Below are 26,988 nucleotides of genomic sequence, written 5' to 3'. Positions count from 1 at the left end.
ATGCGTCATAAAATTTTAAAAGGATGTCCCGAAGTACTGTCTTATTAAGCATCTCACAAGGATTTGAGACCCCGTCAGATTGTTTGGCGTGATACAGTGTTTTTAGCAGCACTTCAGGCGTGAATAAGTGTTGTTTAAAGTCATGGGCGGGAGCTTCTCCTCGCTTCTCCCACGCTCCACACACACTGTTAATCAGCTCTGAAAAAACACTGATGGAGAACAAGAGCAACAATGTGGATTATCCAGATCACAGCTCTTACTATATGTAAGTTTTGTTTATCAATATCCTCCATTCACAACGCAAATAACAGACACTTATTTTCATGTATAGTACAGTTTATGTTTGACTTGGAGTTTGATGGTGACGCAGAAATAGGTTGTTTTTACACAAGATCAATGTTTTGTAAGGTACCTGGGAAGATTTCGAAAGAGCTACAGAATAGCTAGAAGTGGACTTCCTATCATTATTCAAGGGTTTTAGTTTTGTTTTGAAACTTTATTTCACTTATTATTTCTGCTTATTAAGTAGGGTACAAGTATGTAAAGAAAGGTTCAGGTGTAGTATTTGTGAAATGTTATGTGTTCCAAAGTCAGCATCCAATATAAATGTATTTCATTTTGTTCTGTAACGTCAGGTTTGGTGTCTGGAGGTTTGTGTGCATCCTATCTGGATTCTTGCATGCCCCATTCAGCTCTCCACGTTCTCATGTGATATTCATTTAAATAATTAGAAACAGACTCTACAGTAACCAGAAGCCAAAATGATTAACCATGTACAAAGTTCACACAATGTTTTAGTGATGTGATAGTTTACGCAATAAGATTAAATAGAAATAATGTACGAGTTACATAACTAAGGGGCTAGTTGTCACAAGAGTTGTATAAGTTACTATTTTCTGAATTCTGAATCAAAAACTAAACACTTTATTTTTTCTAGTATTGGTTCAGTAAGTTTGTTTAATTAATTATATTGTATCATTCTTTGCATCTTATTTATTTATTATTTGCTTGTTATTTATAAAATTGAAAAACATGGAACAAAAATCACCCTGAAAACATTCACTGGAGCAATATGAGTGTGAAAATACACATAAAGAGGTTCACACATACAAACGAATTGTTTGACTTGCAAGATTATTTATTCGATATAAAATAACATGTTTCAGAAATATAACACAAGGTCTAGGGATTTAAATAAACAAAATAAATTAACAATCCAATGTGCAAGAAATGTTGATAAATTATAACCAACAAGTGGGAGCAAATGACTGAAAAAAGTACTGTTGGGCAGTTCAGCCAAACATTTATACTCTCCACCCATGAGTTATCCAATTTACATTGACGTCATGACGATGATTATGATGATGGTGATCCTGCCACCACCAGGTAAAGAAAGGAAAGACAAGGTCATAACAGTGTTACAGCTATAAATGAGCTTTATAATGTCTTTGGTTATGAGATTTATAACACTTGTTATGCCACTCATGTTCAAAAAATATTTGTATGCAATCTAATTAATACAATCAATGTGATTCCCACAGCTATTGCTTTGCACGGATTGGCACAATCACCCAATCACAATGACAAGTGCAGAGAGGGTAGTTGTTACCCTGCTTCAGGTGATTTGCTGATAGGGAGAGCACATCGTCTTACGGCCTCCTCCACCTGCGGACTGGATGGACCAGAGACATTCTGCATTGTGAGTCATTTAGAGGCAATGCATAGTTAAACATGCAGTCAAGCAGTATAAAAGAAAGATATGCACCTAAGAATTAATATATTTATAATTACTTTTATGCACTATATATATATATATATATATATATATATATATATATATATATATATATATATATATATATATATATATATATATATATATATATATTAGGGCTGTCAAATGATTACAATTTTTAATCAAATTAATCTGAATTTTCAGTGGATTAATCAGGATTAATCACTATTTGCAATTACACCTGAATCCTAACCATTTTTTTCTGAAATGCATACCAAAAGACACAATAAATAACAGGACACAGATACATAATTTTCATGTATTGATTCATCAATATGTCATTCTTTTTTTCTGAATTTCAAAAGTTTAACATTTACTTAGATCAAATTTATCTGAGCACTATATCAAACCATGCCATTTAACTACAGATAGTGTAAGAGTTTTAGGTGAACCAGTGGTTAAATATAGCCACATATCCATGAAATTATGCATATAGAAACTCGAAAGAATGAACTCAGAAACACAAACATGCGCCCTCTGCACTCTGGGCACTCTTGTTTTTGGGAGGTGTTCATTTGCTCTGCCACAATACTTTAGGATCGATATTTTCACGTTTTGAAGGCTTCAAGTGCCAGTAAAACCAAGTAAAAATGCATATGCTTTTTCAAACAGCTGTAATTTTCGCTGCATTGCATGTAGGCGTTCTGCGCATGCGCAGTGTGAAACACAGGACGCTTTAACAGGAAGAAGCTCCAGCGTATCAACTACCAAAGTCGTCTCTGTTTATCGAGCTTGGCATGAATGTATTTGAGAGTAACTGGGGTAAAACCTTAAGCTTATTCTGTGTTTTCGTCGCGGCGAAATTTATTTTGCTTTGAATATTTTCATTTCATTTTCATACTTTGAATAGACATTTCAAGCGTTCTGTAATATATTGCCTATATTTCTTTTTAAACCCACCGACTAAAAGATTAAGACACTACCTGTCCCAAAATATCACCCAAAGTTTCTACAGCTTTTTTCTTAGCTATTTCAGAATCTGGAAAAATGACTGGGGCTAACTTGTTACTGCAGTAGAGCGACATGAATGTGTGTGACGTACGGCATGATAAATGCCAGTCACTTCTGCTGCCCAAACTTTGTCAGCCTGTGGGTCATTTGGTTTATTGTAAAACGATTGCACTGATTTGCATGTTTCTTGATGATGCGCTTTTTTCTGTGGTACTCACATGCACCATGACGCTTCACGTCATATTCTCCACCATGTCCACTTAACCAAGGGTAGGCTATGTAGCAGTCCATTCGCTATTAAAAGTGCATCTTCTCTTTTTCTTGGCCACACTGGCCATGACTGCTTAACCTGACTGAACAGCGCTCGCGCTCTCCAATTTGAGATTGTTGAGGAGGCGTTAATGCACCAGTCAACAGTTTGATTGACGTACGACTCAGCCTATCGACTAACGCTTTTATTGCTCTCCTCTAAAATATTGGACCTAGTTAACAGTACGCCTATGGACGTATCCGTGTATTCGCGCCAGTTATTCAGCCAATAAAGTGTAGGCCTATGTATTTCAAAATTGTGTCTAGTACTATATAAATTACAAAGGTATTTCAAATGACCCGACCGACCGCAACCCGAATATCATTAAAAATATTTTTGGATGACTCGTAACTGCGGGTAACCACGGGTGACCGCAGGCACCCACTCATTTCGGATCAATCCGCGCACCACTGTTGGGCACCCCTTGTACATGGCTTATGTACTAAAATTTATAAACAAAATTTTATTATAATGACTACAAATGATTGTTTTACAATAATGATAATCACCATTGAGAATAATGAAGAAAAACACAGAAGTGAAAAGCATTGGAGTAATGACAAATTTGGGGTAAGCAGATTGGATTGTACATTTTAATTAGATTCATGGTGCATAAATTATAAATAAATAGGCTTGTTTATAATTATGTTTTAATTGTTCAATCATTTTTTACATCTCTTATACATAAAAAAATCTAACCTAAAAACCTGATTATAGATCTGATTATAATATTTCTATGTTGTTGGGTGGGTTTCTTTTCACACTTACATTCACTGTCTGATAAACAATCAGATCTTTGTGTGGAGAGTATGTGGTGGGAGGATGAAGGCCGTGTCAGATGTTCCAGACCCCCTTAGGTCACAGTTTTGCTCATTTCACATCTGTGTGGCCCATTTATTCAGTGTCTTCTGAGTTATATATTGTGAGTGATGAATTAAGCAGTGGCGAGAAGCACAGACTAAAGTCAGACTGTAAATGCGATGTGTGATATGTGTGTGTGATCTGAATTGTGTTTAGATTTTATCTGGAACTTAATAGTCCATTGTCTAGCACACACTGGATTTGTAAATATGAGATGCTATCAAACCTTAAAGTAATAGTTTCAACATTTCCTCATTTACTGAACCTCATTTGTGAGCTATAATTACAAGTTTTTGAAAGTTATGGGATGTAGGATTGTGTAAGGAAAATGCAAAAATTTAAATCAAAATCTTGCTCTCTGCCATTGATTTCAAATCTCATTCACACTTAAAGGGATAGTTCACCCAAAAATGTATTTTAATCTGCTTTACCCCACGGGCATCCAAGATGTTGGTGACTTTGTTTCTTCAGTAGAACACATACCAAGATTTTGAACTCAAACTGTTGCAGTCTTATAATGTAACAAAACCAAATTAAACCCTGCAGCTTGTAAAGATACGTTAATGTGTAAAGACACAAAACGATCAGTCTGTGCAAGATACTGAACAGTATTTATTTATTTATTTTTTTACCTCTGATTAACACAATGTGCAAACTGTTTGATCTCTTCTGAGCCCATCCTACTGAGCGCATTCCCAGCAGCAGGTGCATGAGACATCTTCTTCTTCTTGATTGTAGACAGTGTCAATGGTCTATTTGAGAGAGAGGTGGCGGTAATGCACTTATAAGTCTGCTATCAGCCATAAAGCAAGAAGAAGAAGATATATCATGCACCTGCTGCTGGGAATGCGCTTAGTAGGGCGGGCTCAAAAGAGATCAAACAGTTTGCACATTGTGTTAATCAGAGGTAAAAAATAAATAAATAAATACTGTTCAGTATCTTGCACAGACTGATCGTTTTGTGTCTTTACACATCAATCATCACAAACTGCAGGGTTTAAATTGGTTTCGTTTGTGTATTTTTTTTATGTTTTAACCACTTACATTATACGACTGACAGACTGCAACGGTTTGAGTTAAAAATCATAATTTGTGTTCTACTGAAGAAACAAAGTCACCTACATCTAGGATGCCCTGGGGGTTAGCAGATGAACATCACATTTTCATTATTGGGTGAACTATCCCTTTAAGCAAGGCTCGAGACTAGGACCAATGACTTTTGTCTTAACTGATGACAAAGCTGGTGAATTATATTTCAGCATTTCAGTCTAATGGAATATCATTAGTTTCAATTTTACAGCAAAATCCAGACACAACTGAATAACTTCATAAGACTATAATTTATAGAATATAGCAAATTATTCTATGCTATATTCTATTCTATGTATTCACATGCTGAATACATGTGTTTATGTTAATGAGTCACGTGCAAGAGAGGGTGAGAAAAACAGGTTCACGTCCAGAACATCTGGATCCCTGGTGTACGCATGAATGTGTTTTTCATTCTATTAAACCCCAGAAGACTCTATATGCCTCACATGCTCCACTAACATCTGCATCTTGATCCCTGTCCATCATTAGGATGAGAAAAACTATTTTGAATGTGATTCCCGAGAGACGTACAATGAGTTCACCAGCCCCAACAGCCACACCATTGAGAATGTGGTGACAACCTTCGCTCCCAACCGCCTCAAAACCTGGTGGCAGTCCGAGAACGGTAAGATCTCACACAACAGTAAGAACAATCACAAATAAGATCTCATTGATATCTCAGTTGTCTCTCACTAATCTCATATGCCTCCTGTGGAGTTTCAGAGGAGATCTCAACAAAGCTTCAAACGTAGCTTAGATTTACAAAGACACCAAAGTTGTGTAAGGTTACCTAAAATGCCTTTAAGGTTACCTTTTTTTTTTCGTTTGGAACGACGTAAGAGTGAGAAAATGATGACAGAATTATAATTTGGGATGAATTGTTCCTTCTCAAATCACTCAGTTATTTTGAAAACTAATGAAACACACCTTCAGGTCTCTGAAAAATACACACTACTCATGTCATTGGTGCCAAAACAATATACACTGGAAGAACAAACAATACTATGTATCATTGCAGAAACTTGGATAGACACGAAGAGAAAGGGAAAGGAATAATGTGTGAATGTGAAAGTAAGAGCTGGGATGAGCTGAGCGTAGGAAACAGCTGGTCTGCTCTCTCCCTTGCGACAGGCTTTCACAACAGTCACGCTACTGGACTGAATCTAAGGGTGTGGCAAGGCATCACTAATTCAAGGAATTTATGACTTTGGATGCTTTATTTGGCATAGTACTGCTTTTATGTTACAGCCTTGTTCCAACTAAATATCAAGAAAAACATGTTCTATTTTTCAAGCATGTTTGTTTGATTTTAAGTGCGTCATATTGTGTTTTTTATTTTATTTTCAACTTCCTTTAGTTTGTCACAGTTAAATTTTTTATTTATAAAATTGTCATAATTTAGTTTTTCATATTAGTTTTCCATCTGACTACTAGAATTGAACATGGAGCCCCTGAAAAGGACATGGTGATGAAAAAAAATGGATGGGAGGAAAAATTATATTTCAATGCTTTTGTTTTCTCTTGCTCAAAAGGATGCAAAATTTTGAGCGAAAAGCATTGAAATAGGAGCTCCATATCTATGCACACAAAATCAATTATACTGTTTACTTATTGGCTGTTGTTTTTCCATGAAGTCTAATATTCCCTCTCTTTGCAATTTTAGTTTAAACTGTGGGTCAAAAAAACGATGTTGCCATCAACCACTATGTGGACTATGTTAAAGTTTAGCATTCCTGAACATGAGCATGATTCATTGAGCATGTTTTCCATTTCCTTGTACTCACAATATCGTCTTCTGGTGTTTTTGGAATATTGGTGTTTTCTCTGCTTCCTTTTTATTACTTCACAATGACTGGATGATTCTCAACACTCAACAAGGGTCGTTCATGGTGCTGTTTTTGCCTACAATATATTAGGAATGCAGGAATATTCGGGCACTGGGATATTTTCAGACTCGAGAGGAACTGTTTATATAAGAGAGTAAAGTCTTTTGTTTCCAAAGACCAAGGACTTTATTTTTTCATGAAATAACCCACTGACATTGATATTTTTAACTTTTAATCTGTACCGGATCCTTTGGAATGAAATAAAATGTAAAATATTACTGTGCTTTTCTTAAAAAAATAAATAATAATAATATATATATATATATATATATATATACACACACACACACACATACACGCACAAAAGGTGCATATCAGCACATATTCAGTTCATATTTGTCCAATCAGAATAGAGGATTGGAACTAACTTGCATTAAATATTTCAAAAGAGTCCAGTAAATTTCAACCTCTCTTCCTAACCTCATTTGTTTCTTTCCTCACTCATGTATCCATTCCTCTATATCAGGAGTTGAAAATGTGACCATTCAGCTGGATTTGGAAGCCGAATTCCACTTCACACACCTCATCATGACCTTTAAGGTGAGACAGACACTCTCACTCATAAACACACTGAACTAGAGCAGTCTTAAGGAATGTAGAACATGTGTGCAGATATGTTTGAAGTGCTTCACTTCAAGTCTAAAGCTGTGTTTCCAAAATTATTTTAAGCAGATGATAGAATCCGCTGGGACAAGTGGTTTCTATGATCTACTTGCTTCAATGCTTTTCAGAAGTTTAGCATTTATTATTTTATTTTTTCAGTATCTATCAGACCATAAGACAATTACAGCATTTGTTTTTATTCCACAGACCTTCCGGCCAGCAGCCATGCTGATTGAGCATTCGGCAGATTATGGAAGGAGCTGGCAGGTGTATCGTTACTATGCTTTTAACTGCACTGAATCCTATCCGCACGTCCCTCAGGGGCCAATCAGAAAAGTGTATGATGTCATTTGTGACAGCCGCTATTCAGGCATTCAGCCATCAACAGGAGGAGAAGTGTGTAGTACTTATGCATATAGACAAATATGCATAAAACTACTTATACGTACAATGCAAACAGTAGTCTGCAAACTAATGGGTAACTGTTCTTGTGTACTTGTGCACAGGTCATCTTTAGGGCACTTGATCCTGCTTTAAAGATTCCTGACCCTTACAGCCCACACATTCAGAGTAAGTAACTCATAACAGAAATTTGAAAAGATTGCTACTGAATTTTAACACAATTGTTTTTATTTTACTGCCTTAGTAACCCACTAGCTTAAATACAATACAAATAAAAATCACTTGCTTAATTATGATGACAGAAAGATTCTTAAAAGTGAAAAATGGCATTAAAGCATTGAACACCAGGTCAGGGATAAAGAAAATAAGCCTTTTTCATTTAAAGCGTTAAAAAATGTGAAGCATTTAAAAAAAAAAAACTTCATAATGAAAGGAAAATACTGTATTTGAATTTTAATTAAAGGAACATTTAGGTAGACTTAGATTTTTTTTTTTAAATAAAAAAAATTGAATGGTGAGAAATGGAATGATATTCAATTAAAGGCAAACATAAAAAATTATTTATTTATTAATTTATTTATTTTACATTATAGTTAAATTGATTAAATAATGTGAAATGAATTAGAAAAAAATTCTATTTGTTGTCTTTTAGTGTGTGTATATATTTTTGGTGTGACTACTGATATTTGTTTGTGTGTGTGTATTACATGCCTGTAGACTTACTGAAGATCACAAACTTGCGGATACGGATGGAAAAGTTGCATACTTTAGATGATGATCTGTTTGATGAGCGAGAGGAGGTTAAAGAGAAATACTATTATGCTCTATACGACATGGTTGTCCGTGGCAACTGTTTCTGCTATGGCCACGCCTCCAAGTGTGCGCCAGTCGGGGATAAGGCAGGGGTCGAGGGCATGGTGAGTAAAAACAATAACAACAATGACAATGGAGATTAATTTGCACTGTTCAACTGTGTCTGTGTGTGCAGGTTCATAGTCATTGCATGTGCAATCACCACACCACTGGACTGAACTGTGAAGAGTGTGAGGACTTTTACCAAGATCTGCCCTGGAGACCAGCAGTGGGCAGAGAGACAAATGCTTGCAAGAGTATGACGGCCCACAGTTAATCACAAAACATAACATTATTTCCCACTGCAATTTCTGATTTCTGAAATTAAATGCTTTAAATTTGCTTAGTTCAATCGTCTTTTTACTTTCTCTCAGGATGTGAGTGTAACCATCACTCGCATTCCTGTCATTTCGACATGGCGGCGTATCTGTCATCGGGAAATAGAAGTGGAGGAGTGTGTGATGACTGTCAGCACAACACAGAGGGCCAGTGGTGTGAGAACTGCAAGCCCTTCTACTACAAGCACCCTGGCAGGGACATCAGAGACCCCAGGATCTGTGAGCGTAAGTGTGTTTAACACTTTCAAGTGGATAGATTATGTTCTGATACAATGTAGAAGAGATGCTGTTAATCTTTTTATGATATGCATTACTTGAAGGCATGTTGTGGGTTAATTACAATTCAATAGCTTAATTCTGACTTTTAAAAAAATGAAAAGTAAACTTTGTTCTGCATATTAAAATGGGATAAAAGAAAAGTAATTTAATTATTTTGTTTTATTTTAGCCTGTGATTGTGACCCACGTGGTTCTCTGAACGGAGGCTTATGTGACAGTGCTACACATGTTCTAAGAGATATGATTGCCGGACAGTGTCGTTGCAAAGCTAATGTGGAGGGACAACGTTGTGACCACTGCAAAAAGGGACACTATGGCCTCAGTGACGACCCATTAGGCTGTCAGCGTGCGTAAACACACACATATTCTCACCAGCAGCTTTGTTCATGTTCTTTCAAGGCTTTGACCTCTGGCTTCCTGTTTGTCTATTGTCAGTGAGTATGATCATGTTCATCTTACGCTTTCATTGTGTGTGTTTTGGTCGACCCAGCATGCAGCTGTAATCCTCTAGGTACATTCCCAAAAGGAAGCCCCTGTAATATACAGACAGGAAGTTGCTACTGCAAACGTCTTGTGACCGGACGAAACTGTGACCTGTGTCTGGTAATAGAGTGTTATTATATGTTTGTGTAATCTGGTTTGTGTATTTGCGCGTGTGTGTGTAACACAGCTTTCCCTTTCAGCCACAGCACTGGGGTCTCAGTAATGATATGGATGGCTGCAGACCTTGTGACTGTGACGTAGGTGGGGCTTTGAATAATAAGTAAGTACCCATATCAGCTTTGGTAAAATTAATTGTTTTTCATAACTTTGTCAATTAATTTCTAATGTTTTTCTCCTAACTGAATTCATCCAGGCTTACATTAACATCCTTCCTTATATTTTTGTCTGCTTTGTAGTTGTTCTAGGGAGACAGGGCAGTGTGCATGTAAGAAACATATGTTTGGTAGGCGTTGTGACCAGGTGCATTCTGGATACTACATTCCGGCACTGGACCACTATATTTATGAGGCTGAGGATGCTTTGTTTGGACCAGTAAGTGTAACATTGGCCTTCATTCATCCAACATAAGTATATATATATATATATATATATATATATATATATATATATATATATATATATATATATATAAAATGTAGAATTTTAAAATTTACATACCGGTAATATAGTTTTACGAATATATTAAATCTGACAATTTATGTAACAAAGATTTTTGAAAAAGAATGCATATGAAAGTTTACTTAAGGTTTCATGAATGTGAAAATTTGTGTAACAGTGAACAAACTGTAAGTGACAGTCTTACGTAAAAATTATTTTACAAATTAATTGAATGCTATAATTTATATAAGAATGGCTTTACAAACTAATTGATTTTGACTGTACATTGTGATTGTAAAATTTACAATAATAGTTTTATAAACAAATTATTCGCAATAATTTACTTAAGTATATTTTTCAATACACATTAAATTGGTTTGTTTTTGTAAGAATGGTTTTACAAACTACAGGTAATAGCGATAATTTACACATAAATATTCATACTAATTGACAATTTGAATGCTGTTTGAATGGTTTTATGAACAAATTGAGGGCAACAAATGCATGTTTGCTTTTATGAATACATGAGAAAACTGAGAACATTTGAAAGAGGGAATTTATGTAAAAATTGTTTTATAAAGGATATACACAGAAGTTTTTTTTTAAATGCTTTTCCATAAGAGATGTCCAATGAGTGTTTGAGTTCACCATACTTCATGATAAGTGTTTACTGATTTTATGCAGGAAGTAAAAGTGGTTCAAAGAACATTACCTTTGGATCGTAAACCCACCTGGACGGGTAATGGATTTGTGAATATACCAGAGGGTGAAACACTGAGGTTCAACATTTACAATTTACCACGATCTATGGAATACAACTTAATGATCCGCTATGAACCACTGGTAATAAGCACACATACTATATTCAGTTTAAAACTTATCTGTGACACAGGAAGCATACACAAGTAAATCCATGTGTACGATGCATTTATTGTAGTTGCCAGATGAATGGGAGAAGGTTGTAGTACAGAGAGAGCGCCCCAGAGACACTTACCCATCAGCACACTGCACTTCTACATATAGTGATGAGCAGACCATCTCACTGCACCCTGGATCCAGGTAATGTTGCATTAGTGCGTGTGAAGTGTTTAGTTTTGTTTATTGTGTATTTAACTGCTGCTTGTGTGTTTCTGTGTTTCAGATATGTAGTTCTGCCTGGTCCAGTGTGTTTGGAGAAGGGTCAGAATTACACAGTAAAAATTAACTTCCGCCAGTACTCATCATACAGCTATCACACTTCTCCTCACACACTTGTTGATTCAGTAAGTTTATTTAATTTATATATTAAGTATTCATTCATTAATTACTTGTATTGATTAACAGCTTTTTTAGAATTAAACCAAAAACATGATGTACTTTACAAATTATGTACTGTACCAATCAAATGGTCAGGTAAAATAAAATAAACTAATTTCTGTTATGGTCATGACTTTCCATGAACTTTAAGTGGTTTTAATGATATTTTGTTAACCTCTATCCCCAAACCAAACCCAGGTATGTTGTTGCATTTTTAATTTTAATTGAAACTTAACTTTTATTAAGCCTAAAGGCAGCCAAATGCAAATGCCTACCAACGCAGCTAGTATTTTTAGATCTGACATAAGACATTATAATTATATAAAGATGTTTGTATGCTGAAATATGGTACATTTGGCAAATTGAACACCATTTTTAGAGCTTTCCCACACGGAAAAAAAGTGTACTTACTTTTAAATGTGGTCAGTTTACTTTGAAAAATTTTAACGCAACAATTCACAAATAACTATAAAGAAACAGCTCAGGATACACAAGACCTTTGCTTTCTGAACAGGGAATGGGACGCTCCGTAGTTATTACTCAACAAGAATGCCCCTTGGGTGTGCCGATTGTCTGAAGCACATATGGAATCACGTCAATTCACTGGAAAATGGCGCTGGCTCCACATCGACATCACTATGTCACCCACTCTTATACTACCGGCCACGCCATTCACACCTCAGATTTCTGGGTTGAAGAAGTCCTTTTGGCAGAGAACGAGGAATTTGGCAGCGAATGCAGCCTTTTGTTCCCTAATCAGAGAGAACATTCAGTTCTGCGTAGCTATGATGCAATGGGAACCATATACCACACTTGCCAAGCTAAGCGCTGCCACATCTTGCCTGATGTAAAAAAGGCCAGGCTAACCTCAAATGGCTGGTTCAAACAGAAATAATCTGGGAACCAGGAGCCGCATCTAAATCCAAGCAATACAACCTGATAAAAGTGTGAGGAAAGGACCACCCTGCTGCTGCACAGATATCCTCTAGGGGAAGTCTTCTGAAAGGGCTTGAGATAAAGCAACAATCACAATAAAATTAAATAGGCTTAAATAGGGCACACCAAAGACTGCCAGAATCAACATGATTGGTGGAAATACATACAGCCTCAGATCCGGCCACAAGTGAGCCAAAGCATATATATCTCCAGAGGTGACATAGGGAGAAACAAAGGGGACATTGGGTCAATTCCTGTGTCACAAATAATTCTACCTCCACCCTGCACAAAAGGTCAGAGATCTGAGCCAAGATTAGCCATTTGTACAGGTAGTTTAGCAGACCAATGCTTTGGTCCCTCAATGGGGCCAGAACATCATCCATGCACTTTGTGAACATCCGTGGAGCCAAAGCCAGTCCGAAGTGAAGAATCCTGTACTCGTACACCATTCCTCCAAAGACAAACATGAGGAACTTTCTGTGCCACTGAACAACTTGAATATGAAAGTAAGCATCCTTCAAGTCTACAGTAATGAACCAATCCCCACGCAAACCTGAGCTAGAATAGCGTTCAATGTTAGCATTTTGAATATCGCTTTGTAAAGACAAAAATTCAGCCAGCACATATCTAGAATGTCATAGACTGCCATCCTTTTTCAGAAGGAGGAAATAGCATCTGAAGATGTGATTCAAGTCTTTTGTAGGGACCTCCTCTATCGCACCCTTGAGGAGGAGTGAGGAGACTTCCTGCTGGAGAACAGAAGCCTCTGAGGCCCTCTTTACCGCAGTAAGATGAACCTTATTGAAGCGTTGGGTTGTGAATTGGATTATGTGGAGAATCCAAGTCAACACTCCTGGAAGATCCCTCCATCCATGTAGGTAGCATGATAGAGGCTGCATATGAGTGAAGTCCAGTGGGTATGCTAGCACCAGGTCCCCAAGACGGTCATGCACCTGTGTACACGGGTATGGCATTAACAGCGGCAGAAGAGGGCTTGTGGTGATGGGTTGGCCCATGAGAACTGGAACAGGGGCACGGTCTGGTTATGAGTAAGGGTGGCTGATGCATGGAAATGCTGCAAGCAGCTCCCATCGTGTAAGCAGCAGCCGTAATGGAAACGGGTTATGAGGAGAGAAAGCCTGATGCCTTAATGACTGCTTCTGAAGGAAGGAAATCTGAGGAGCGGTCACTAGTATTAGAGAGTGGTGCCCATGCCCACGCCATCAGCCAATGAACTGGCATGATTGGGCCATCACACATCCAAGGGGTGCTCCCATTGTGTCATAGTTATGCAGCAATGAGCGAACCTATGAAAGAGAATATAAACCAACTCATATATGCAATTACACATACCCACTAATGCAAATCAGTTTTTCCTCTAGCTCTGCATTTACAGCATAGTGGTTTGTTGCCATATTCATTACCATTGACTTTGACCTTGACCTCGGACATCTGTAGATGGTGCTTTTGCCAGAGGTGCAAGACCTGGATCTATTTTCTGGTGGAGCCCAGCAGTGGGAAAACTGGGAGATGTTCCAGAAATACCGATGTATGGAACGCAGCCAGGGTGTTATTAAAATCCCCTTAACCAATATTTGCAAAGATTTTATCTTCAGTGTGTCGGCACTACTGCACAATGGAGCTCTTGGTGAGAAAGACAGAAGAATTACAAATGTAGCAAAATTTATTAAAACTAAGCAAGAAATAGAGGTTTTATGTTTTATTTAATACATGTTTATGCATTTCGAGTTAATTTTTCCCCCAAATCTTTGCTGCTGTTTTTGGGAATTCTGTTTTAAAGCAATCAATATTTTGCTGTTTAGTTTGGTAATGCTAGTGATGAAGAAATTGCATACCTCAGCTGTAAAAGTACATTATTTTTAAACCTTTTATCCTTCAGCCAATTTTCTAATTAAAGTAGGCATGGACTGGAAACTTAGAGTTTTGCTGAATAAAAGCCATTTGTCTCTCAATTATTTATCATTGGCAGAGTGTAAGTGTGACCCCCAAGGTTCTCTGAGCACAGTGTGTGACAATATCGGTGGACAGTGTCGGTGTCGACCCAACGTTTTAGGTAGGAACTGTGACACCTGTGCCCCGGACACCTACCTATTTGGACCCTCGGGATGTAGACGTTAGTGAACTCTATGCATATGCACATATACACAAACAATTAACACCAGCATATCCATTAGCATAGAATAACATTAACAATGTTTTTCTGATCATTAGCATGTGACTGTAACCCACTTGGCTCTCAGAACCCTTTCTGCCACCCCACGACGGGCCAATGTTTATGTGTGCCAGGGGCATTTGGGCGCCAGTGTGGCAACTGTAAGCCCAACCATTGGGACTTCCCTCAGTGCCAGCCCTGCTTCTGTAATGGGAACAGTGAACAATGCCACACGGTTACGGGCGAGTGTCTGAACTGCAGGGGTCACACCACAGGCCACAACTGTGAGAGGTAAGAAAGGAAAACATATTGTTTAATACGTCTGATAAATGTGATTTGGTGGTATAATGCCACTTTGATGGCATATGATTTTTCACACTAGATTTAACCTTAGGTTAACATATTTTTAAATCCACAGTAAATACTGGATTTTACCTTTTAATTATGAAAAACCTACTCCAGACCAGTTAGCACACTTTTCTTGCTTTAACACTACATTTTGGTATCAAATATAAAGTATAAAGCATGAAAATGTTAAAGTGGGTGGTTTAGCAAGGCACAACCAATCATAAACTACCATAGTCCTTAAATCATTAAATACTCATGCTTAATCTACTTGTCTGAACAAAACAGTGAGAAAAAAAAAAGTCAAATAGTGATCAAGTGATTTTTTATTATTTTTGTTGTTTCAAAAGAGAGCAAGTGCAACATTTTAACCGAAAGAAGAGCAGTTATTTAAACAAGTTGCATGCTCACTGTGTGCTGTATATTTATTCAAAAGTTAGAACTCCCTAGGCCATGTGGTGCAGCTCTGCCTTAGGGCTCACTGGGCTCCAGGTCGCAGCTCAGCCTCTGGGCTCAGTGGACTCTGACAAGCCAATGACAAGCATCCTGCAAGTGCATTTAAAATGCCTTGCAAAATGTAAAGTTGCTGCTTTGTTCTGTTGTAAGCCGTGGTTTAAGTACATAGATTCATAGGTTAATCATAATTGTGTAATCATAATTGTTTATATTTTAAGTTTATTTAAATGAAAATTTATTTCCATAATTAAATGTACATGAATTCCTCAAAAAGGTCAAAACTGACACAATGTTGACTTTTATTTTAAAGAGGAATGTTTTGTGTGTGTTTATAAAGGGAATATTAGTATTTGAATAGTACAGTTTATTTCATTTTTCATTTAATTTATTCATTGTTAATTTATTCATGTATTGTTTACTTGTTATAACTCATTTATTAATTATAATAGTTGCTTTTGAAATTTGTAATTAATGAGTAACTTTACTCAGAAACTTATATTATATTAAGTAACATTTAGTTGTGATTAATGCATCTTATATCCAAATCAACTTGGACTAAAGGTATTCTTTTTTTGTTGTTGGTTCATGCATTCCTTTGAAATTGACCCTATTATGTGTTTGAGCTATATGGAATACTTCTTAAAGACGCTTGTGTTTCTTTGAACCCTCTGTTCCAGGTGTGAAAGTGGTTATCACCGTAACACACTGCTGGGCTCCAGTGAGCCATGTCTCCCTTGTATGTGTCCTAATGGACCTGGAAGCGGAATGGAGTTTGCTGAGAGCTGTTACCAAAATCCCAGCTCTCTCCAAATGGTCTGTGTCTGCAACTCAGGCTACAAAGGTAACTACACAGTCTGAGAAATGAACAGATCAAGCTATTTCTTAAAACCCACATAAAACAAATCTCAGTCCTATTCCTTCCTGCAGGACCTAAGTGTGAGGAATGTGCCTCTGGTTATTATGGTGACCCTCAGGTACCAGGAGGGCGTTGCCATCCGTGTCAGTGTAATGGAAATATTAACATGCAGGACCCTGGATCATGTGATGCCCGCACTGGTGCCTGTCTCAAATGCCTGTTTCACACTGATGGCAATGCATGCCAGTACTGCAGTCATGGGTATTATGGAGACGCCCATACTCAGAACTGCAGGAGTGAGTATACAGTCTAAACAAGCACAGCATTCAGCATTTGATTGGCTACATGTATGCGTATATTTAGGTGTGCACGTTTGTTTAAAATCTGTACATTCTTCATTATGTGGTATAATCTTCTTGTCCTTTTCTACATCATATCCTTCTGTGGAACACGAAAGAAGATATTTTGAAGAATATTTTAAACTGTTTTCTTCCAAGCAGTGAAAGTTGAAGGAGTCCAAAACAACAAATGATTTAAAAAAAAAAAATCTTTGTTTGTGTTCCACCAAAGAAATGTTGGCAGAATATATATTTTTGAGTGAGCTATGAAAGAGCAACCTTTGAGCAACAAAGAGTTTTAACCTTTATGCATGTTAAAACATCTTTTAAATATTTTAAGGCATTTTGTTTGTATTGTTTTGTCTTCAGAATGTATGTGCCATCTCGTGGGAAGTTCCAGGCAAAGTTGTGCTGACGGCCTGTGTGAGTGTGACAGGGTTAGCGGGCAGTGCCCATGTCTGCCTGGTGTGGTGGGTCAGCAATGTGACCGCTGTGCCCCCAACACATGGAACATCAACAGTGGAAAAGGATGCCTACCTTGCCAGTGCAACCCTGAGCATTCTTACACAGCCTCGTGCGACCGGGTATGAATACACTTACATTTAAATCACAAATCAACTTAATCATGAATGAAACAGTATTTTTTTTGTGTGTGTTTTTTTGCTTGTCTCAGCTGACCGGTGAGTGTTCCTGTAAGCCTGGTTTTGGAGGTACAACATGTGAGGAATGCAGGGAACTGTTCTGGGGCAATCCTGAGGTCCAGTGCCACGGTGAGTATGCACTGCATCATTAAAACTGCTCTGTGCTGTGCTATCAGTGGATGGAATCTGATAACCACTGCATTAATATTTGTGCAAACTGTACAGTGCAGTCGAATAGTGCGTTTTCACCCTCAATTTTATGCAGTACATGTACTTTAATTCCCAATAGCAGAGTTTTCTTCAACACATTTGTTATGCAAAATTTGGGCTTGGAAAAGATCCAAGTATTCAAAAATACAAAAACTAAAATGTTCAAAAATACAAATTTTACTTCAGTTCCTAAAAAATTTCTTGAACACATTAAATTGCTGTAATGCATTGCTGTAATGCTTTTTTTTTTTTTTAGGTTTCATAGTTATCCTCAATTACAACACTAGCTTTTCATTAAATTATTCTTATTTCAAAATAAAATTATATAAAAAAAAATAGATTATTACTCTGTAAATTAAGAATTTATGATATTAATGATATTGTAATAAATAAAATTTGCAACTTGGATGAAAACATAGTTAATAGTTCATAAAATCTCATGCATTTGTTATCATGACCTGAACGTCAAGTGAAGATTTCAGACCAGACTGGAAAACTTAGGTTATCCCCTATTTAAAGATATCCCTGATAAGCATGACAAATATGAAACAGCTGACAGTTTAAAAGTCACATAGAATATTTAACCACATTCAAATACAACACTTTACCACCTCAAATTATGTTGGATATTTTTATGTGAATTGGTTCTTTTTATGTGAGAAATATTTTTTATTTCTTATTCTTATGTAACTCAAATGCAAGCTAGCATCCAAAAACGTAATGGATTCCTCCAATGCATGGTTAAAATGTTCCCAGAAAATTTTTCCGTGGTAAACTGACAAAGTTTCCCTTGTGAGACTGGGTTGCTACAAACAAATACATGCATACAAACAAAGACATGTCGAAAAAGCACTGTTCTTTTATCGGAGAAAGATCATAAACCTGATATACAGCTAAAATATTGTGTTTATGTTTCAAGAGCAAGAGTCAAGAGCAAATAAAAAGAGAAGGATGAAATTCCAGTTACACTAGCTCTCTTAATGCCAAAAAAAAAAAAAACTTTTTGCAAAGGAATCCTCTGTTATGAACCAAACACAACATATACATTTTACCCCCAAATTCTCACAATTGTAATGAGTTTTTGTGGTTCTCCTCCATGACTTCTCTTATAAGATTCTCATTTCTGCAATCTACAATGACTCTAATTTCATTAATTAATTTTCATTCAGTTGATTAAATCATAAGAATTTTTGCATCATTTCATTTTTTAAATCATTTGTGCCTGTTTGTGTTCCAGCATGTGACTGTGATCCACGAGGCATTGCCACTCAACAGTGTGATAAGATGACTGGCGAGTGTGTGTGTGTAGAGGGTGTAGCCGGCCGGAGGTGTGACTCATGTGGTCGTGGCTACGTTGGGACCTTTCCTGACTGTGGGCCCTGTCATCATTGTTTCAGCGAATGGGATGTTAATGTGGGAGAGCTGACCAATCGCACGCAGAGACTGGTAGATACAGTAGAGGACATGAAAGAGACTGGTGTGGCTACGCCCTATAAAGACATCATATCAAGTCTGGATGATGAAACCAGGCAGCTCGGACAAATTCTGGAAGATGGCAAGGTTCAGCAAATGCTCACACACATGCAGAGGATGCTGCAGCAAGCCAAGTATGTATTACACATTCACATACATATCACTCCATTGTTTTCTTTATATATATACATACATACTGCACTCTCCTCTATCTTTTAAAGGAATGGTTCAACAAAAAATTAACATTCTAACAAAATGTATTAACCCTTATGTTATCCCAAACCATTTCCTTTCTTCTTCAAAACACAGTGCAGCAGTCTGGTTCCAGAAGAAAAAAAATATATAAATTTTCATTTATTTTTAAATAGAACTTATAAACTATTAAAGATAGACTTGCTAAGAGTTACAAGGTTGTTAATCAATAATATATGCTTTTGTTGAAGCTGTCAGTCTGCCTTATTTAAACAGTGGAATTCCTGGTATATATATATATATATATATATAAAACTGTGATTCTGCAAAGAAATCAACACCAACCACACCAGAAAACACCTTAGTGCCCAGAGATTGTAATGCTGTGGTTCTGCTCAACCTGTTTGGTTTGGTTCATGCTTAAAGCTCTTGAACCAGGATTTTATAAATCTTTATAAATATCTTTTGAAATTACTTAGGTGATAGCTTTAAAGAAGTGACATAAATGTAACTAATATGACTTGCACGTTATTTAAAAATATTGTCACACAAACATTTTTTCTTGGTGTCAGACTGGGGCCAGTTTAACTCCAATCCATCCAGGCAACCCACCGACTAGTTGATTTTGAAAATATGCAATTTTTCTGCATATCATGAAATTAGCATTTAACTAATATTTCATTGATCTTCATGTGTGAAAACAACAGTGTGAATGGAACGTGGACTGAATCCCAATCACAACTAATCTAAGTCTGCTTTCAAGACCAGGGACAGTGTGAATGCAAAGGTTTATTTTTTTTAGATATTTCAGTTTCTTTCTCCTGATCTTAGTGAGATGGCTTCAGTCCTGAGAATGTCTATAGACCGATCTGAAAAAGATCTGGAGAATGTATCTGCTGACAATCAGCACGCTCTGGAGAGCCTTAAAAACCTGACAGAGGAGGCCCAAAACCTACAAGAGATCTCCTCTGATAAACAGCAGCAGATTCTGAACATCAAACATTCAGACCCCAGAGGTGAGCAGAGCACACACACCTACAGGTTTAAATTCAACACACACATGCTGTATCTGAAGTGTGTGGTGATCATCTCCTGTAGGTGCGGCGGACAGCATCAGAGAGTATAACAAGGAATCTGGCGAGGCAGAGTTTCGTGTCAATAAAGCTGTCTCTGACCCAAAAAGTACGGTTAAAGAGTCTGCTCAGATACGGAAAGCTGCTGAGACCAAACTAGAAAGCAAAGAGGAAGAATTTAACCGGACGCATCAGCTGCATTTACAGAGGCTGGACAAAATTGGATCTGAAATGGACTCCACAGACCTTTCACAACTAAGCCATCGGGTAATTTAACTACATAAAAAAATAATAATAATAATAATAATAAAAACAAGTTAGTGGTTACCCCAATCAAGGTGGCCAAGGTTCCCTGACCTTCTGCCATCAGTCTGAGTCATGATACGCAAGACTACTATTTTGGTGCTTATCACATAGCATACATACTTATGATAAATATTAAAATTGAAACAATATGCTTTTTATTTGAATGTATTAAACGTATGTTTTGATGAGTTATTGAATGTGTAAATGTGTGTGTAGCTGTGTGGAGGGGCGTCTGGTCTAGATGGTTGCGGAAACTGTGGTGGTCTGGGATGTGTGAGCGAGGATGGCATGTCCCAGTGTGGGGGGGAAGGATGTGAGACCATTGTGACTCAAATTCAAGAGACCTTGAACAAAGTCAAAAAAAAAGATGCCCTGCACGCTATAGGAGAAATAGGCAAGCTTAGCAAGATGGTAGGTATTCACAACAGTATTATTATAATTTATTGATTTATTTATTAAATCCCCTGAAATTCATGTGTATGTATATATATATATATATATATATATATATATATATATATATATATATATATATATGTATATATATATATATATATATATATATGTATATATATATATATATATATATATATATATATACACACACAAACACATTTCTATTTTAAAGTTTTGGGTAAGTACTTTTTTTTCTTTTTTATTAATACTTTTATTTCGCAAACAATTATTCAATTGTTCAAAAGTGACAGTAAAGACTTTTACATTGGCTTTGACCTGAAAAATGGATCACAGTTTCCACAAAAATATGAATTAGCAAAATTGTTTTCAATTTTCATAATAACTTCGATTTTAAGTATGGACGTGCATATAAGGACATGCATGGGTGTTTCTTGCAGGTGTCAGATGCTCGAGGACATGCAGATAAGTCCAAGCTTAATGCTCAGGATGTGTTAGTGAGAGCCAATCAGAGCAAGGCACGAGTGGAACAGGCCAATGAGGAGCTCAGAGACCTCATTCAGCAAATACGAGACTTCCTCACAAGTATGAATTGTCACATATAGTACACTCACACTTTGGCTGTGTCCAGAATAGCATACTAACAGACTTTCTTCAAATACACAAATGTATAGTCTGCAAGGTATGCAGATCTGCATGACACACCACTATATTTGTCAAAAGTATAACTTATACCAACTGTCTTTTTGCTACAAACCATTGATATATACAGTACTACTATAAGACCATGGTAGACGTTATATATAAATGATTATATGATGTCACAAATACAGTAAAAATATGATTGTGTGTGTAGACGAAACTGAACCAAAGCGTATAGAGGAAGTAGCTGATGAGGTGATGAAACTGAGTTTGCCAGTGTCACTGCCTGGTGCTCTGAAGAACGTGACCACAGAGATCCGCGAGCATGTGGCCAGACTGACCCAGGTGGATGATATTCTGGCCCAGACGGCAGAGAACGCACACACTGCAGAGAGAATCCTGCAAGAAGCACAGGCTGCCGAGTGAGTAATCACACACACTCTATGTAGGATTTTTGACCCTGGGGACTTTTAGACATTGAACTTTCAAAAATATACTTTTAAAACACTAATGACAATGTAAACATTAGATACAAAACAAGATTCTAAACCTTTTTGACTCCAGGGCCCTGTTTTACAATAGAAAGACAGAAGTGCTTTCTATTGTATGTTGATATCTACCTGCGGTACCTCTGGTTATTATAAAATGTTTTTTTCACCTTTTTAAGGGGGACACTGCAGGCAAAGACAAAATTGTGAAAATATATTGTTTTCTGGCTGTTCAAAGTATTTTCTGAATTATGAAGTGACAAAAAGAGATACCCAGAATTCCATTTGTAAAGACATTTGACTCTAATATGTCAAAAAAATAATAATAATAATTAACAAGATTTTTGAAATTGACTTCATCCAGTGTTCAGATTTTTGTACTAGAAATGTATGCAAATTAAAAAGTATTAAATAATGCCTCATTTGCATATTTAAACACAACATTTTAGAAAACTTGTAATGCAGTACAAATTTATTTTTTTGCAATTATCAGTGTAATCAACCAGTAAGGTGATAACTATTCGTTTTTTTTTACCCTATTCACCTGCAGTGTCTCACGTTAACATGACAAATATAACTGAATATGACTAACTTTAGGACTACTACAGCTTGATTGTAAATGATGCAAAAATAATAAATATTACCGATTAATCGCATTCAAAATAAAAGTTTTTGTTTACATAATAAATGTGTCTGTACTGTGTATATATTCTGTAAATATAAAACCACACACACATTAATGTATATATTTAGAAAATATTTACATGCATATATTTATATTCCTATCATTGATATTATTTATAAATATATTGAATATATAAACAAAAAAAATTCTCACACGTGTGTGTATTCATATATACATAATTAATATACACAGTACACACATTATGTAAACAAAATCGCAATCAAACATTTGACAGCACTAGTAAAAATTCTATAAATTATTTTCCCTCAGTAGATATTGAAATGGTTCACATTTCATTCCATGTTTAGATTATGGTTATAGGCCTATATAATAAGAATATTTTAATGTGACCTTCAAAAACACATAAAGTCTGTTACATGTACTCTAATAAAACCCCTGCAACACAAAAACCTACTTTATTACATAACGGTGTGCGTTTTGTGTGTGTATCACAGTGAGAGAGCTACTGCACTGAAACAGGCCACTGATGAGGTGAAGGAAACTCTAGAGGATACTGAGCGTGCTCAGACTGCTGCCAGCGAAAAACTGAAAGAGGTGGAGAAAGGCATAAACCAAACAAAACATCAAATCGCTGATGTGAGTATATATACATTTCTTATATCTCTTATGTCCTTTAAACATAATCTGTTTTTTATTTATTTTATTTTATGAAATGTGTGTCTACAGGTACAATCAAAAACTGAAGCGACTGAGTTCAAACTGAGTAGCAGCACAGTAACACTTCTGGATATTGAGAGAGAGGTTAATGAACTCCAACAGAAAACTCTAGAAACGTACAGCAGTGAAAATCAAACTCAGAAACAAACTGATAACATCAACGCAGAAATCAAGCACACAGAACGGGTAACTGGCTTTTAAACAGTGATGTTGTTCATTTATTAAAATCAAAATGTACACATACAAATTCTTGAATACACAATAATATTTTGAACATTTTTCCAATTTATGTATATATTAAAATACATTTTGATAATGTTTTGGGGAACATAAAGTTAAAAATGTGATACAACTGTCCTGATATTATCATGAAGAATAAAGTAAAAAACATTATCAAGTAGTTAGGCATAATATTTTATTATTAGTCATTATATAAAAAATTTGGGACACTCTTAAATGCTTTTGACCCATGCATTTGTATATTTGTCTATTTTAGGAGTTTGACTCACTCATGCAACATGAGTACAAACTGGCCAGTGGTGTCATAGATCAGAAGGGAGCAGCTGTGTTTAATGCTCATCAGAAAGCTGAGCAACTCCGTCAGGAAGCAAAGGATCTACTGAAAGATGCCACAAAGAAACTACAGAGACTGAGTGGTAAAACTGCTCACTGACTTGAATATTAGATTATAGATTTGCCTATGATTCCTAACTTTTCTTCCTCTTTAACTCTTCCAGAGTTGGAGAAATCATTTGTGGCATATCAGCGCATTCTGGTGGAGAAAGCTCAGGAGATGGATGGGCTGGAGAGTGAGGCCAGAGATGTACTGCAAGATCTCAGTCAGAAAATCACTATCTACAGCACCTGCGCTTAACTATATGATCAAAAATGAATTGATAATGTTATAAGCTCAGACTTTAATCAGATTTCAACCATATAAATGCAGTTTTGTATTGTCAAAAATAAGTTACTGCCTGTACCACACTTAAAGAACAATGGCATTGTATATATATATATATATATATATATATATATATATATATATATATATATATATATATATATATATATATATATATATATATATTTGCCTTTTCTATGAAACTATGAAGAAGCACATCTAGTTTACTGTGTCCTATATATATATATATATATATATATATATATATATATATATATATATATATATATATATATATATATATATGAGGAATATTGCAGTGTGCAATATCAAGCCCCATCCATTGTTGTGAACAGCAAATCAGGTTGGATCTTCTTGATAAAACTAAGTATGGTAACAATGAGATGCCAAAATAAAAATTCCATTAAATTATGTGATGAAGCTATAAACCACTGTGGCTTCTGGTTTTTATTACATTCATAAAACTCTGGAAACAGCAAAGTGATCGAAACAACTTAGCCTTTCAGCCTTTAAGATGTTTATGAACTATTTCAACGCATTAATATTGATAATACAATAACTATTTATTATTAGTCATAATAAAAAGCTTGAGTCAACTGCATATGTGACCTGTGCTTGCAAAATGAGTCACAATGAGCAAACTTTCAAAATTGAGTTATTTTTTTCACATTCTCTATTAAAAGACCTGAATGGGACTCAGAATGATGTATGGACTGAGACTGAGCTACACTGTTTTAAGTTGATAGAAAAAGTAGAAAAAGTATACGCTAGGCCTCAGAAAACCTACTGTACAAATAAAAATAATTAAACATCTAAAATTATAATTTGGAGCATTTGGGACTGCTAGACGAGGGCTTAATGAACCAATTTCCCCTTTTTGTTGTTAGTTTTTTGCCTCTAGCTCAAAATTAGCCCAACTCATATGTAAATTACGTTGTGACGCAATCTTCTCTAACGGTCGGTTTAATCGATTTCATTGTTGAAGCTGCAGAGTGACATATGAGATTGAAAAAAGTAAGTAAATCGACAGACGCAATGACAGCCTAACTCAAGATTCAAGAAAAATGGTTTGTGAATAACTAATTTGACAAAAAACGAATTAGTCATGACTGAAATATCTTTAAACATTGAGTTAAGTTAATGTAAGGTTAGCTAACTAATGTTTGGCTGTCTTATCTACATTCTCAGTAGATACTCTGTTTGTATGTGTTTTGTATCTGTTTGTATATATATATATATATATATATATATATATATATATATATAATTAAATAATTCAACCATTGAATTATAAAATTGTTTCTAGAATATGTAACGTACTAGCAATGTCCTATTAGCACATTTTTTAATCGGCTCTTGGATGAATCTGTCAAACAGCTAAATTAATCGATAATTACTCAGACTGAATCAATTTACTCAAGTACTGAATCGTTTGGGGTAAATTCGAGGTTTGGCAGTGTTTTCTGATTTATTTGTATTTAGCCTGGAGTTTTGTTAAATATAGTGGAGTGGATTGTCATGTTTGTAAGGCTGATGATACCAGCAACTTTTTTTAGTTGGTCACTTTCCCATTGAGAATGGGTAACATTCTTACTGGATACTTCAGATCGGTCCCGAGTCTCACTAAGAGAGAAGCTTTTGAGCTGATTTGGGCTAGATTTCACTTCATTTGAACAGAAGCAATATTTCAACATTAGTGTCTCAGAAACCTGTAAACTGACAATCTTGAGCATTGAAGCTCTAACATAAGTTTTTGTGCATATAACTTCTAACACATTAAAAACTGTCTTACAGCATTGTAAAAACATTGTATTTCATAAGGCATAAGCACCTGTCAGTTTGGCAAGATTTGCACTGAATGTTGAATGAAGCAGCTTTCTCTCATAGAGAGACAAGGTTTTGAGCAGATTTGGGCTAGATTTCACTTCATTTGAACAAAAGCACTATTTCAACATAACTGGTCTCAGAAACCTGAAAACGGACAAACCTGAGCATTGAAGCTCTAACATAAGTTTTTGTGCATATAACTTCTAAAACATTAAAAACTCTTACAGCATTGTAAAAACATTGTATTTCATAAGGCATAAGCACCTGTCAGTTTGGCAAGATTTGCACTGAATATTGAATGAAGCAGCTTTCTCTCATAGAGAGACAAGGTTTCGAGCAGGTTTGGGCTAGATTTCACTTAATATGAACCGAAGCACTATTTCAACATAACTGGTCTCAGAAACCTGAAGAAGGACAAACCTGAGCATTGAAGCTCTAACATAAGTTTTTGTGCATATAACTTCTAAGACATTAAAAACTGTTTTACAGCATTGCAAAAACATTGTATTTCATAAGGCATAAGCACCTGTCAGTTTGGCAAGATTTGCACTGAATATTGAATGAAGCA

The 26,988-nt window shown here is 35.9% G+C and overlaps 1 protein-coding gene across 3 annotated transcripts; it reads left to right on the top strand.

Moving 5' to 3' along the window:
• The first annotated feature begins 68 nt into the window (after window positions 1–68).
• LOC127972533 (laminin subunit beta-1) lies at window positions 69–24,698 on the top strand. 3 transcript variants are annotated; one of them, XM_052576127.1, is made up of 33 exons: window positions 69–265; window positions 1,542–1,699; window positions 5,499–5,634; window positions 7,362–7,435; window positions 7,706–7,894; window positions 8,005–8,068; window positions 8,618–8,817; window positions 8,889–9,009; window positions 9,127–9,315; window positions 9,538–9,714; window positions 9,859–9,971; window positions 10,052–10,131; window positions 10,268–10,403; window positions 11,154–11,312; window positions 11,407–11,528; window positions 11,611–11,731; window positions 14,160–14,349; window positions 14,692–14,835; window positions 14,934–15,165; window positions 16,353–16,516; window positions 16,603–16,827; window positions 17,239–17,453; window positions 17,543–17,639; window positions 18,958–19,327; window positions 20,217–20,401; window positions 20,484–20,725; window positions 20,981–21,175; window positions 21,619–21,763; window positions 22,035–22,242; window positions 23,449–23,590; window positions 23,681–23,755; window positions 24,168–24,327; window positions 24,409–24,698. In XM_052576127.1, the coding sequence occupies exons 1-33, from the start codon at window positions 232–234 to the stop codon at window positions 24,543–24,545; spliced, it is 5,199 nt and encodes a 1,732-aa protein (XP_052432087.1). In that variant the 5' UTR covers window positions 69–231; the 3' UTR covers window positions 24,546–24,698. The 3 variants fall into 3 exon arrangements, with proteins under 3 accessions (XP_052432087.1, XP_052432080.1, XP_052432095.1); XM_052576120.1 differs by having other exon boundaries at window positions 23,681–23,857; XM_052576135.1 differs by lacking the exons at window positions 69–265; window positions 1,542–1,699 and adding an exon at window positions 2,464–2,557 and having other exon boundaries at window positions 23,681–23,857; window positions 24,409–24,697.
• The last annotated feature ends 2,290 nt before the right edge of the window (window positions 24,699–26,988 follow it).

This window comes from Carassius gibelio, chromosome A4, assembly GCF_023724105.1.
Source record: "Carassius gibelio isolate Cgi1373 ecotype wild population from Czech Republic chromosome A4, carGib1.2-hapl.c, whole genome shotgun sequence".
In the NCBI taxonomy this organism is placed as follows: domain Eukaryota; kingdom Metazoa; phylum Chordata; class Actinopteri; order Cypriniformes; family Cyprinidae; genus Carassius; species Carassius gibelio.
Note: the sequence above shows the minus strand (reverse complement) of the source record. Positions and strands in the feature narration are given on the sequence as shown.

What these genes read in the sequence shown, in the direction of transcription:
- LOC127972533 (XM_052576120.1), top strand. Translation starts at nt 232, where the DNA reads ATGTGGATTATCCAGATCACAGCTCTTACTATAT. An exon ending in AGGCAGGGGTCGAGGGCATG is followed by an intron (nt 8,818 to 8,888) that starts GTGAGTAAAAAC and finishes CTGTGTGTGCAG; the next exon opens with GTTCATAGTCATTGCATGTG. An exon ending in AATACGAGACTTCCTCACAA is followed by an intron (nt 21,764 to 22,034) that starts GTATGAATTGTC and finishes TTGTGTGTGTAG; the next exon opens with ACGAAACTGAACCAAAGCGT.